We start from the raw sequence: 14,213 nt of genomic DNA, 5'->3' as shown, positions 1-14,213 counted from the left end.
GTTGTTCCTGTGACAGACACTATCACACCCACCCTTAGGGCATCTCAAAGCCAGCTAACTACAAAACTACGGGCTAACAAGCGGCAGGAATTAACCCCTGCACTGGGATCTGTACCTCCTCATTATATCCGTCTGCATCAGATCTAACGGGAATCTTCCCCACACTGGGGATTTCCACTTCAGAGACCTGTGAGCTAGTTTGGGCAGCAGCCTCTGCTTCCTGAGAATCCTGGGGCTGCTCTGCCTGAACTGTGAGGGCTGTTTCTCCCGGCTGGGCCTTCAGCGGCTCTACCTCCTTGGGCTGTGGCCGAGAAGAAAAAGAAGAAAGAGAGTAAGAAAATCCAAAGCAAAATACAGGAAAGCCAAAGGGGACTGAGTTAAACGTGGCTACAGAAGTTCATAGAAATGGGAAAAGCAAAGGTCTGTCAAGAAGACAAGAGACAAGGGGCTGGCTTCTGGGCCAGGGCTCAGCTCCTACCTCGCACAGAGCTGCCTCGACGCCGTTCTTCTCGTAGGCATCGGCAGTGTTGGCGATGGCCTTGGCAGTCTGCTCCTGGGCAATCCTGGCGTGCTCCGAGGACAGGGAGTGCACACTCTGCTCACAGACTGACAACTGATCTGTCAGGACAGAGGTGTGGTACTAGTGAGCACCAGCTGCAACACTTCTTCTCCTCTCTTGTTCTAAAACGTTTTGCAGCTTGTCCATGCAGTGTTACACAGCTGCTGCCTTCATCCCAGAGGTGAAGGCACTTCACGTGAGTGTGTGCGTACCCCTTTCCAGTGGGAATGGCACATGTCATCAGGGATTGTCAAGTAACGTTTCCCACTCCAGAGAACAGCACTTGTCCACTTGATATTTATGAAAAAAAGAAAAAGCTGGAAGTGAACTGAGATTAGCCCATGATGATTAAGTGAACAAGAAACAGCATTTCTGGGGACAAGCCTGGAAGGATGCACATGCAGAACCAGAACAGCCTTTTGTACTGCAAGGGCAAAGCCTCCAGCAGCTGCCTTTGCTGCTTCACCCACAGCTGCTTCTGCATTCTGAGACATTTGTGCAAGGCTCCAATGCAATGGCACTGGCAACCAGCTGGCTGTTACTGGTTCCAACACAGTTTGCAAATTCAGAGTGGGATTACCTGGTCTTGACTCAGAGGAGAGGTCCTGCGACTCAGAAGCAGGCGAAGGCTCCATCTGCGGAATCTTGCAAGACTGCTCCTCCTCCCACTCCTCTGCCTCCTGCTCCAGGCGCCAGTTGTCCTTCTGGATGTATTGTCTCAGTTCTGGGGTCAAGGCTTCCACTTCTTTCTGGATCTGTACAGCCTCTGGGCCCTCATCCTCATCTGGAGGAAATGCAAGACCAGCATAAAGAAACACATTGTGGCAGGACACCACCCTTAGGGACTAAATACACACACAACATTATGGGCAGCCACAAGCAAACTGGCTGAGGGAGAAACGGGGAAACCCCCAAACTTTCTACTGGCTTTGTAATATAAGGTGATCCAGAAGCAAAGGTGCAAAAATAAAAAAATCTACAGAGTTATCTGAAACAAAACCTAGTTTTGTTCTACCACTGGACAGCATTTAACACAGAGCAATTCCAGAAGCAGCGCCTGCTGATGCAGGCCAGACATCCTGATCCAAGGGCTCCAGTCATACAGGGAACAACACTGAACTGTCAACTGCCAACAGCTCAGCCAGAGGTGTCACACCTGCAGCACCGCACAGCAGGTGAAGGTAGGGATGTGCATGGGTTTTATAGTATAAATGTCACACTGGTATTTCTCAATGCTTTTTAGATCTACTTCATTATTCACTTTTAAAATAGCACAAAACCCAAGCAGCATCAGCTTTAGACAAGATCTAAAATTTATCAAAAGCAAATGGCAATTCTCTACAGCAGATATTTCTTATGCACTCATTGCAAAAGCAAAGTGTTTTTAAAAATCAACAAAAATTGCATTAAATAGGAGAAAAAAGCACCCCATGGTTTCATTTCAGAACTGTCATAGGAAAACAAAGAACAAACTCTAGATTCTCATCAGCCACACTTAGCAATGAACAGAATGACAGCTCTCCATTGTTTCCTTCTATTTATTACATCAAAATGAGCCATGGATGAAATTATTGGGTTCTTGTACAGCTGTTTGCCATGTCTAGTGCCACGTGCACCGCAATTTCTCCACAAAACTATTTATACACTGGCACTGCAAATACACTTGTAAGTCTGAGCCACTCAGATACTGTTATCTCACACATGGAGAAAGGCTGCACAAAACCCAGCCTGTTTACATTCAATGTAATGGAATCACCAAAGACCAAACAAATGACTCAGGAAATGTGATAAAAATGGGAGAGATAAAGAAGCAGGTAATTCACACGCCCTCAGTAAACAAACACTGCCATATAAACGCTGCAAAGAGTCAAAGTGAAGAACACCAACACTACATGCACTTGAACGTGGCAAAAGGGCAGCCTGAGTTTGTATGCATATAAATAATGCATGAGGTGCTGTTCCCAATCTCACCTGGATAGTTCTCCCTGCAGTTTTCAGCCCTATCAGGGATTTACAAATTAATTGAGTACAAAGTAGATTATTTCACTCCCATGCGAGGTGAAGTTTTGTGCTTTGTCAAAAGACAATCGGTGCCATAGGGAAGCTGAGGAACACAATGATCACACAGCCCAGAGGGACACACCAACACGCAAAGGTCTCATTAACCAGCGGCTGTGGCTCAGTACCTGCACCAACACAGGACACCTGGTCACTGATGTACATCAGGCAGTAGGCACTGGTGTTCCTCAGGCCTCCAAACGACTCTCGCTCCAGCTCTTCCCACGATGACTCTGTCACCGAGATGTCGTTGTATTTGAGCCACTTTTTCCGAGGCTGGTTGTATATGAAGGCCCAGTAATGCCCAGCATTGGCTTGCCCTTCATGGACCAGGACTGCGTGCAAGCGATAGGGAACCTGCGAAGTGACACCGACATGGTTCACGTGTGCTGTCAGGGACTGACTCTGCCTGATCTCTGTGCTGAAACAGCACGGCTGTTCAGAGGTGTAGCCTGGCACAAGAACTGAGCAATTTGATAAATTTTCTACTACGAGCTGATTTTTAAGGAAAGAAGAAACAAGATTTTCATAAATAAATTGTACTCTGCTTCATCACTAGGAACTTTACAATATATCAAAGAGGGCAATTTAAACTGACAAAAACCAGTATCAGCAAACTGGTTTAATATTTAGGTACTGAAGCTGCATTTCCTACCTGTCGTAGGAGAGGGTCAAGGTACATTTGTTCGATGGACAAGTTGGTTCTGGCAATAGACTCCTTCAGATCTGCCAAGAACATCACCAATGAGAGAAATGCCTAAAAATTAATGACTACTCATCAGGCTATGCCAGCCCCTTTCACTTCAAAAAGTTTGAAGCCAGGCTGGAACTATAAGATATACTCAACACCAGAGCTCAGACAGGGACAAGATTATCTGTGGTTCAGGCTGTATCCAGCAAAGCAACAGAGGTGAAACCAGGCTGGTATTCAGGAGAAAAATCACTACAAATGCATTTGGGGCCAACCTTGCATATCTTGTTTGATCTCGTTTCTCCATCTCTGCAGACATGTCCGAACCAGGTTCAGCTCCTCCTCGGAGACCACGTGGGGAGCTGGATGTTCAGACAATTCTGCTGGTGGAACAGAAGGCTGGAGCTCCATGTTGGAGTTTTGCTGTGGTGAAGAATTTGCCAAAAAGAAAGCTCCATCTTCAGTACTAGTATCCATCCTTTCTAATATGCTGTGGAGCAAAATCCAAGAGTAGTGGACAGGTTTTTCAATCTTTCTCTTGTTTTCTCTCTTTTTGGAAAAGAATACTAAATAAACCAAACAAAAATTACTCCTGAGCTGGAGTAGGACTTCCCTTTCAGGGTGGTACAAAATGTAAAGGGAAAAGTACACTGAAAGGTGCTTCTGCCTTCACAGATCAGACTAAAATACAGGACAAATACAAGGGAAAATTCTTACAGAATTCTGTAAGCACAGATCCACAATGAGCAATTCTAAAAATTCCTTTCATTACTACTAAGAAACTCGTGTATTTACTCAGCTTAATTTAGATTGTTAAACCAACCATGCCGGCCTGGGATATAATAATCCAATATTGCTGTAATTTACTGGTTGACGAAGCAAAAAAATGAATAGCCTAACCAAAAAGAGCACATAATTTAACTCAGACTTGCTGCTTAGACAAGGAATATGGGAATGCTTTTGGACAAGGAGAAAGAACATGCAGTGTTCTATTTAAACCAACAGAACCAAATGACCAGCAAAGCAGGGACCCACTACCTGCACAAGCACTTGTGCATTAGAGCATCGTGCTCACCAGTGCCCAGATAAATAACCCACTTTTGGAATGCCACCCAGGAGCATTTAGCTGGGAGGTGAAGTGTTCTCCTGTGAATCCTTTTTATTTTTGTTTACTGACCCATTGGGCTGTGAACGCACGTCCAAAACACGAGGCTTGGCTTGGGAGTGCAGGAGTGTTGTCTGAGAGCCCTGAGCAGAGGGAACAGCCACAGCTGGCTTTGTAGTGATGAACTCGAGCATGTACTGCAGCATGTCAGGCAGTGGAAAGCGGGCTGGGCCAGAGCCATATTCCATGTACCTAAGAAAAATGCAAGGTGTTGCATGAATGAAGGAATGAGACAGGTTAAACCTCAGGGGACAAGAGAAGAGCAAGAGGGGAGAAAACTGCTGGGTTGGGATGAAGACAGTTTAGCAAGTGAAGGAAGGAGAAGAAAAACCCAGGTGACCTTGAAAGCCCTGAGGCTGTGGGCACTGCTCAGCAGCAGCCACAGTGCTGTGCTTTGTGCTATCAGCAGGTTTTGGCCACAAACACAAAACACAGTACCAATCTGGAGACAATTAACCCCATGCCAGAGCTGTGGGGTGCTGCCCATGAGGCCTGGTTACACCCTGTGCTCTCTCTGCCACCAGAACGTCCCCGAGCACAGATGGCACCGGGGCTGCTGTGACACAGCACAACCCTCTGCTGCCACAGCCACAGAACTGCCACTTCAAAACACCAACTGTGAGTTCCACGCTGAGTAAAAGGATTTTTACACAAAGCACCTGGGACATGAAATCTTCTGGTTGTCCCCAAACCAGGTCTTCCCTATCGATCTCCTTCCTCCTCCTGTCAATAATGCCAAACTCTAAGCAGGAGGGGATCTCTAATATGCACAGTAACATAGATTCTTTTTAATGTATTACTGGGCTTCCACGCCTCCCCTGCCAATGCACAGCGGCAACTGTGCTCTTTAAAGAATTTATTCCTGTAACAGTATCAGTAATATTCAGAAACCATAGCAGCTACAGGTTTGTTTTTGAAACCTCACTTCCCCTCTCCACACTTCTGAGAACAAACCCAGTGCTGTTCCTCCTTCCTCTACAAGTTTCTCTGTTACTGGAAAGCTCATTTAAAAGGAAACATTTGCACACTTCCAGAAGGCACAAAAACAAAGCCAGCCAACTACTCACCTTTCTAGTTTCTGTTGCAGAATCACCATTTTCTCCTTCAATCTCTTAATTTCTTCTCTCTTCATCTGAATAAGCTCTTTATTGCAATAGAGGTACCTAAACAGAAATATAGAGCCCCGCCAGTAGGGTGAGATTTGTTTACTTTGTTAACACCCACAGTCTTCTGTAAACATTTTAGAATCTTTCCTTGCTCATCCAAACAATCTTTTAAATTTCTTTATTTACAATAAACCAACAGCTTTAAACATATTGTACAACAAGGCAACTCACCTGTCCATATAAATAGTCTGGGGAAACTCTAGCTTGGTGTGAATTTTCTCTGGCTGTCCTAGTGACTGATTGAACTCAAATCGGGAGAGTTCAAAGGTCAGAACTGGTGGGAGTTTTGTAAACCAGCGCTGTAACAAAAGCAGAAATGCCCCCAAAGGGACTTGTTTTAAGATGACTGCTAATGGCACATTTTAGACTGATACCACATGATTATAGACTGATTTAAATGTCTCTGTCCTTAGGCACTGAATCAGGTTTTGTTTGTGAAGTCGAAAAGCCAAATTTTACAAGTAAAAATTTATGCTTCCATTTTACATTTTTACTGTGAAAAAGCCTCAGAATTGCTCTCAAAGTTACTTGTCATTGTCTAATGCATCCAGCTTGATGGATTACTAAGAAGTCCAGCACTGAATTTCACAAATTAGCAGAGGCTACACACACTCTGCACATCAGCCAAGAGCACTCAAGAGAACTCTTTTCTGAGATCATGTGCAATGATGAACAAACCAGGAGTCCTCCCACTGCACTGGGTTCCTTATCCTCTCTCACTCTAACTATAAACTCCTTGGTTTAGGGGATTCAGAGAAGACCCCCACTTTCTGTAGCTTCATACACTGTTTCAAAGAGCCATGCTGAAAGAAGAATTCACAGTTGAATTTACACTTCCTCTCTCTCTTCTTTGGTTCACAAATACTTGCAGCATCCACTGCCAGAAACTTCCTTCACCTATTTCAGCTGGGCACCATGCACTCCATGCTCCCCTCTGGACTTGGGATGAGCACACTAAGCTTGTTTTGCTTTGTGAGATTCATGTTAGGTGTGCTGCCACAATAAACCTCTCCCACACCAGAGTTTTGTGAGAAGGAGCCCACAACCAAAGAGGAGGAATGATTTACAGTCCTGTTGTCTGTGAGAAAGGTAAACTCCCTTTAATCCCAGCGTTGCTTTGAGCTTCAGCACACTTATCTAGGTGCTTGGGAGACAAAATCACCTTATTCCCTCTGTCTTCTATCATGCCACCCACTAGCCACCATATCCTAGGAAGTGAAACTATGCAGTCAGATTTCTCAGAAATTAGGCCAGAGCCTTTTCCTTCTATCTAAGCAAAGAATGATTAAAACAACTCCATGATCGGTCAAATTTCCCTTAATTTTAGACAAAGGATTTGGAGGAACTAAAAAGCTTGGATTGAAATTAACCTGGCCAATGAGCTGCTATGTCCCTTTGTCTCCAGTGCCAGCCCACACCAGCTTCACCCACATCCCCTGTAAACACACCTGAATGGCTTCAGGCAGGAACCAGGAAAACTCAGAACAAACATTTGAGTCCAGAGCTGGAACAGGGCTCACCTGCCCAGGACTTCATTTCTCCTTTGCTATTTTAAACACAATTTTCAGACATTCTCATAGAACTGAAATACCTTCACTGCCCCACCTACACCAAACACCTTTGCCAACGTCTTCATGTTGTTTCCCAGCCTTTCTCGAAGCTAACTCCAGCTGCACTTACACAGAGGATGCTGAATGTAATGGTGCACCTTCACCTTCTAGTTTGCTGCAACTAAGTATTTTATGATTGATTTGTGATTAGTGAGATTAAAAAAAAAGAGAAAGAAAAAAAATCACCACGGTCAGAAAATACAAGTGAAAGGAAGAAAAACCCCAAACCGCACACAGTATAACAGGGAGAGAGAGACAAATTCCAAATGGCATACCATGGAGTTAAGCACTGTACTTTTACCCTCCGAAAACATGGAGGCAGTAGGTCTCCCCCTACTCAGGTACAGGCAGGCTTCAACAGAAAGAGAGAGACTTCATCACACTTGATTCAGAAGCAAACGTTGACCTTTGCAATTCAAAATAAACTCCTTGAACTGGTTACATAGGACAACACATCTTCACAAATCAGCAAAGACTTAGTGTCTCACCATGTGACACTATTTAAGAGATTCCAGCTATCCAGACAATATTTTGTTTTCAGTTCTTAGGGAACACTCACAGTTGCCATTTAAAGTTATCAGAGGTACCTCTGTGCTGTGTGTGCTGCAATTTCCTGCAGCAGGCAACCAAAGGCTTGACAAAAAGAGGTAAAACTAACCTCCTGTCCATACTTCACTGATTGAGATGCTGTCGCCTCATCCATCTCTCCCTCCACCATGGCTCCTTCCAGGCACTCACTCAAGTTCCGATAACCATTTACCTGAAGGGGATACTGACCAAAGGTCTCAATCTTGGAAAAAGTGTTGCCTGGATGATGGAAACCATACAAAAACCATGAGCTAACTCAAGAGAACAAAGAACTCTGGTTAACTCTGAAACATTCAAATGAGTTAAAGAGTTGAGTCTACCGAAGCCTTAACTCACCTTCGTGGACACCCTCAGTCAGGAAAGTCCCATAGAAGAGCTGCACCATTGGGTTTTTAGATTTGTCCCCAGGGCTCCTGTTTCAAAAAGCAAAAGCACACATTCATTTGCAGCTGGAGGCTGCAAAAAAACCACAGGTAGTAATCTAAGCCTCTGCTTTGGGAGTCTACAGGTAAAAGTACAGTTTTCTATCAAAGCACAAAATACAGAGGAAGCTTCTTATCCATTTTCATTCTCTAAAGAATATTATAACACCTGCACTGGCAAAGGGGAAAAAAAGATGTTAAGGTGCCAGCTTTTGAAATGAGTTCCAAAAACCCAGAGCTTTCCTGTTCACCAGCTCTACCGAACTCCCCTCAAAAGCTCATTTACTCCACAGGCTGCATAGGCACTGACAGGAGATGTGGACACCATGGTTTGTAAGGACATTTTGAGCTTAAAGAGCCTCACCCACGGCAAATAAAGAACTCTCATTTGCTCAAAATTTTCATGTAAAGTCCTCCTATTTATTAAAACTCTCCTTAGAGTCAGGTCAAACTCCCGAGATCACCCAGGACTCACGTGACATTCACAGTGAGCTGGAACGCATCCTCCAGCCAGTCCAGTAGTTTGTGCGTAAATTCACTCACATCTTGCTGGAAGAGAGACAGAAGAGGAGAGTCAATCGTGACACCCATGAGAAAGTGTCCCCCTGGTCTGCTGGTGTCACAGACCCACTGAACACAACCCGACTGATACTGCTGTACCCACCCAGACTGAAGTGCTGTGTGCTGATTTAGGCTGATAATGAACACTCTGCTCATCTGAACACTAGATCAGAGGAAATTATCGTGATCGCTACCCGACTACGCAGATGGCACTGGGTAGTGCTACGCTGGCTGGTTAATTAGCACGCACGTACATTCTGCCTAAATGACACCAGGACAGCTGCTTGTCGGCTGACAAACAGGGGAAGAGGCCTCTGGAAGCACCAGCAGGATGAAGCAAAATGGGATTGCTGTGGCTGTGACTGCTGGTTCAAAGAGAGCAAAAGGCTTTTCAACGTGGTTTTACCTGCGGTTCTTCAGCAGATCTAAACACATCCCTCAAGAGTTCCAGTGCTGCAGAAGGGTCCACGAACTTACGCCGTGTCCCCAGCATTAATGCAAACAGACTCTGAAGTTCTTGCATGAATGCGATATTTCTTTTTCCCTGCATTGCAAAAAGAGAAGCCAAAGCCTTCCTGCAACTCAAAAAAGCAGCATCTTAAAACTAAGTGCTACAGAACACCACATGCACATATTGTAAAAGGTACCCAACAACTAAGGAAAGAGGTGACATAAAAAAGGGCAAAAGCAGGAAGACGTGCAGTGTCATTTCTGGGAATCCCAATCTTTTCTCCCAACAGACACATGGGAGAAAAAAGTTAACCAAAACAAAACCTTTAGGGAAAAGAGTGCCAGAAATTATAGTTGCTAAATCAGAAGGCAAAAGCTGGTGAATTTATGAATTTATTCCATCTGCATTTTAGGCTTTTTAGAGAATTGAGAGTACACATAAAAGCAAATAAAGCAAACTCTCTTAAATGGTGGAAGCCACAAGGTGGGATGATATAACAAGCAAAGGATTATTCTATGTATGCCTTTTTCTCTAAGTATTTTCTAAGCACCTTCTGCTGACTACTCTCAGAAAGTACTGGGGCTAGAGGGACCTGCAGACTGCCTCAAATACTGGTTCTTCTATTGTGTATGCAAACCAATGAATAATCTGGAGCTGCCAAAGAAGTTTTATGAGAAGAATTTCTCCCCATATGGCAGTTAAAGGCTCTAGAGGTCAGTGGTGCAAGAAGCAGCTCTTTTTTTTCCTATCCCGATTCTGTCCTTGAGAACTATTTCCCAAATTTGTCTTTAACATAGCCAGATGATTTTAAAGCCATTAACACAGGCACAGTAGTCGCAGATGGCCCCAAATTAAATCTGCTTATAGAAAGAGCAGAACGCTACACCACAAAAGAGGAAAACTTGACAGTGTTACTGAATCAAAAACTTACAGTGTGACTACGACAACTTTCAAGCACTTTCTGTGAGAGGGAGTACCCCAGGACCAGCCTCCGGAATTCTGGCAACTGAAACAGAGACTAAAAGGAGAGGAGAGATAAAGCCCAGTCAGCATCTGCAAGGATCGGACTCACTGCAAGTTGACGCCCCGCTGTCACTCTCTGACCCCACAGCTTTATTTTGCAAACTTCTCCCTCCCCAGTGGCCCTGTGTTCACCTGTGTTACTGAACACATGTTTACAACGTTTACAGCCCCTGTGCTAGAACAGTGTGTTCGTAGCCAGCCAAGGACAAAATCTCATCCTGCCATTTCTAGGACTGAGAAATAACCATTTTAGGAAAGAGCATTCTATTCTGCATAGGTAGCCTCAGAAAAGCACTCAAGAACAAGCCTCAGTGAGAAAGGCCTATTTGCAGCTTTCTTTCTTCCTCTCAGAGCTGGAGACAAATGATTAACATCTCTCTGCTGATGTGAAATTGTTAGGAGAGACAAATCTGCTCAGTTCCACTTACTGCTGTCTCTTCTTTAGGTCATCACTAATAATATACCTGCCTAGTTGTTCATTTGTCCAAGCATCTATGCCTGTGTATTGCATTAAATGGAATATGATACACCATGTGTTATGGAGCCAACAATAACTGCAGTAAAATTAAATTATCAGTTCATTTTGCCAAGCAAGCTTCTATCATTCAGTAGGCACTTGGCCATCACTGCACAAAGCCCTGGGTATGGACACACAGATTCTCTGTATCTGTAGCTATTTTTAAGCAAAGCCTATTTAAAGCCTATTTAACTGCTCTTTGGCTCTTTCTGTGCAGGCCCAGAACACATCACAGTCACATCACATAAACCCAGAAGTTTCTGTGTTTGAGCAGGGTCACATTCACCCATCTGCATATGATGATCCCTTCACAGAGTTGCTCTGTATTTACTTCTAATGGAGAAACGTTTTGACTCCAAGACTGCAGCAAGTTTGCTATCAGAAAAAGAGAACTTTCTTACAGTTTACCTGTATAACAGCACTAAACCAACACGTATTTCCTATATTTTTCATTCCAACAGGCCAGTCACCCGCTCTTCTCCAGTCATTCTGCTTGGAGTTCTCTCCCCAGACTTCACAGCGTTTCCTTTTGGAGCGGTTTTTGTTTTCAGCGGAATGCGTGTCCTGTGGTCTGTCATGAGAGATGAACGCTGTGCTGTAAAACACTCCCCGAAGATTCCCAACAGCTATGGGAATCAAACTCCCCTCTAGCCAGCAGGTGTCCACCTGGTAGGTAATCCATGTTTGCTCTGCAGTTATCAGCTTAAGAACCCACTTATGATACCTGGGAAAACCAGAGCCCATTTATGGCCCCACTGACCTTTCGGCTGCATCCCTTTCTGCAGCTGGAGCTTTTGATGATTCCAGGGGTCTGAGGATGTAGGCTGTGTGAAGGATGTCTTGGTTGAGAGAGTCAGGTGCAATACTAATATCTAGAAGAGAAGGCAGCGTTCTGATCAGTGTCCCACCACCAGCAGCAAACCTTCTCTTTAAAAGGAACCTCTAGAAAACATTACACTTCACAAATACAGTTTTTCAATTGATATGAGCAAAATTTTCTAGATCAGGTTTTAAACAGAAATTCCTGTTCAGATCGTGCCAGGCAACCCGAGAACCACTGAGTGGGCTGGATGAGAACAGGGCAGAGCACGCAGCTGTGTTCTGTGCCCAGAATTCCTTACAGCCAAATCCAGAGCTTGCAGGAACAGTTCAGAGCTCCTGAAATAATGAAATGGGAACACCAGCTTTTTAACTGTGATGTGTCACCTACGAACGTTATTGGAACACTATTAAGAGATCAGTACTGGCAAAATCAGATCCTCACAGGAGCCAGAGGGATGTGCTGTCAGAAGCAGGGGGACAGATACTTCCCCTCTGAGCTCACACAAACATGTGAAGCCGTTAGGGCGAGCAGAGGTGACGGACTCACCCAGTGGGAGCTGTTTGCCCACCGCGCTCCCTTCCCAGGCAGACGGCTCTGCAGCAGCCACGTCCTGCGCCGGCTCCTGAGCATGCTCCTCTGTCAGGAAGGTGACTGCTTCCATCAGGTCTCCATTAGCAGCCTGATAGAATGATAGTGCAAAAATAAAGCACCAGTGAGGAGCAAAAAAGCAGCAAAGGATTTACCCTTTGCCTCTCATGCATCCAGGCTGTTCCTGGATAGCTCCCACAGGCACACACTGACCATTCTAATGAGGATCAGCTCAGCATCAGCCCACAGACACACAGCAAACATCCGACCTGTGTGCTCTGTTTTGAGAGAGCCTGAACTTGCCTGACTTTTTGGGCAAATTCAGAGCTCTCTTTCCCGAGAACAGTGACAGTATATACAAACCTTAAGAGCTGCGAGCAGGAGTGCTGAATCCTGGATTTCTGTGATCTCTTTCATCTGATTTAAGAGCATCTGGCAATCCTGTGTGCAAGAAATAAAGAAAGCTCATGTAAAAATGTGACCAGGATGGACATCAAGCTGTTTCTGCAAGGCTTGCTGAGGGCTCACTGGACCACTGTTTCTTTCCTTCCTCTCTAAGAGAGTGACACACAAGCCCAGTCACACTTGCTTGATGGAAATACCAACATCAGCTTGAACATTGCACTCAGGTTTTTTCCCTGCTAAATTCACAGACTAATGTTCAATCTGGTATATCCTCAGGAAAATGCAGGCAGGCCTGGGAGGACAGGCTACCCCTGCTGTCGGATGTGCTACATCTGCAGTGGGAAGGGGCTCCCTGCCCCCCCCCCCCGAGGCAGCAGCATGTGCAGCGGGACATATAAGGATCCCAGGGCACTGGTGGGAGCTATTTTCAGTCTGGTGGCACATGCCATTTGTGGGTGTCACGTCTCACTGACAATAAGGTGTCAGAGTGGGGGCCTGGGAGGCTGTTATTGCTCCTCCTTCACCCTCCACACAGGCCACTCAAGGTTTGGTGAGACATTCACCGCTCAAGGTCCCAAGCTAGGGTTCACAACCTGTCCTTTGGCCAGTTCAGACACTTAAAAGACTACAAAAATTCTCTTTACCAGACTTATAAAATCTTTGCAGCCTTAGCTTAGCACAGGGTGGTAACTGCGCTTGCCAAACCACAAATAATCTCAGTCAACAGCTATTGGGAGAGGCAGCTCTCCCCAGTGCTGGAGATCCCAGTACCCCCAGTCACAGCCACAGTTCAGCTGATGCTGCTGCCAACAGTTCAGCCTGGGTGACAACCAAGGTGTGGCTCCATAACACTGGCACTGCATGTAGTATGGGAAGGACATTACAACAGGAACAACCACAGGGACCATGTTGCATATCCTGATTTACAAAGGCTGTCCAGGATCCTGCTGTCAGCACAACCCAACCTATCCCAGCTCCTTAAGATCACACATTTCATTAATCTTAACTAGCAAAGCTGCAAGAAAATAAATTCAAGTTTCTATTTACTCTCATCATTGAGAAAACATGTAAGATGCTTTCAGGCCGCTGGAGAACAAGTTCCATCCAGTAAGTAGAGAGTGAACAACTTTTTTGAGTCCCCCACCCATACTGGTGACAGATGCTATTTCACACACAAAGACAGCACACATCTGTGTCAGCCATTGAAACAAAAAACCTCCTAGATTATTTTGGTGGGAATACCCCTAGCAAGTTATTCATGCTAGTCTCACCTAAAATACCACTCAACTCTTACAAGAAAAAGCACGTGCGCATGTGCACACTCCCCCATCTTGTCCCACACACTTTATTCCTGAGAAGAGCCAAGACACACTGGATGCCTGATGAGGAGCCAAGGCTGTGAGGCGTGGGGCGGGCACACTCTCACAAAGGCAAACCACTTAAATCATGTTGCTAATTTTGCTGTCTTAGCGTGCACCGTGCGCGTCTGCCGACCCCACCTGACGCCGCAGGGAGGATTTTTTAAGCGAAGAAAAAAAACCACCCTCCCTAATAAACTGCAATACAATAATGAAATCCAAGGCAGG

General features: G+C 45.1%; 1 protein-coding gene across 7 annotated transcripts in view; it reads right to left on the bottom strand.

Annotated features, from left to right (window-relative positions):
* Positions 1-14,213, bottom strand: part of USP28 (ubiquitin specific peptidase 28) — a 30,293-nt gene that overhangs the window by 6,505 nt on the left and 9,575 nt on the right. For 4 of the 7 annotated variants that reach the window (XM_064634742.1, XM_064634743.1, XM_064634747.1 and 1 more), the window contains 18 exons: positions 12,586-12,663; positions 12,181-12,313; positions 11,572-11,683; positions 11,220-11,382; positions 10,203-10,289; positions 9,227-9,364; positions 8,735-8,808; positions 8,174-8,250; positions 7,908-8,056; positions 5,811-5,938; positions 5,541-5,636; positions 4,486-4,665; positions 3,584-3,798; positions 3,273-3,343; positions 2,746-2,974; positions 1,140-1,343; positions 479-618; positions 116-301 (listed from right to left, as the gene is read on the bottom strand). In XM_064634742.1, the coding sequence (XP_064490812.1) occupies positions 116-301; positions 479-618; positions 1,140-1,343; positions 2,746-2,974; positions 3,273-3,343; positions 3,584-3,798; positions 4,486-4,665; positions 5,541-5,636; positions 5,811-5,938; positions 7,908-8,056; positions 8,174-8,250; positions 8,735-8,808; positions 9,227-9,364; positions 10,203-10,289; positions 11,220-11,382; positions 11,572-11,683; positions 12,181-12,313; positions 12,586-12,663 (2,460 nt within the window). Of the gene's footprint in view, positions 1-115; positions 302-478; positions 619-1,139; positions 1,344-2,745; positions 2,975-3,272; positions 3,344-3,583; positions 3,799-4,485; positions 4,666-5,540; positions 5,637-5,810; positions 5,939-7,907; positions 8,057-8,173; positions 8,251-8,734; positions 8,809-9,226; positions 9,365-10,202; positions 10,290-11,219; positions 11,383-11,571; positions 11,684-12,180; positions 12,314-12,585; positions 12,664-13,674; positions 13,696-14,213 lie in introns of those variants that run through there. The other 3 variants (XM_064634749.1, XM_064634750.1, XM_064634744.1) reach the window with 2 other exon arrangements.

This window comes from Pseudopipra pipra, chromosome 23 (genome assembly GCF_036250125.1).
Source record: "Pseudopipra pipra isolate bDixPip1 chromosome 23, bDixPip1.hap1, whole genome shotgun sequence".
Taxonomy (NCBI): Eukaryota; Metazoa; Chordata; class Aves; order Passeriformes; family Pipridae; genus Pseudopipra; species Pseudopipra pipra.
The sequence above is the reverse complement of the archived record's forward strand: the minus strand, read 5'-3'. Positions and strand labels throughout refer to the sequence as shown.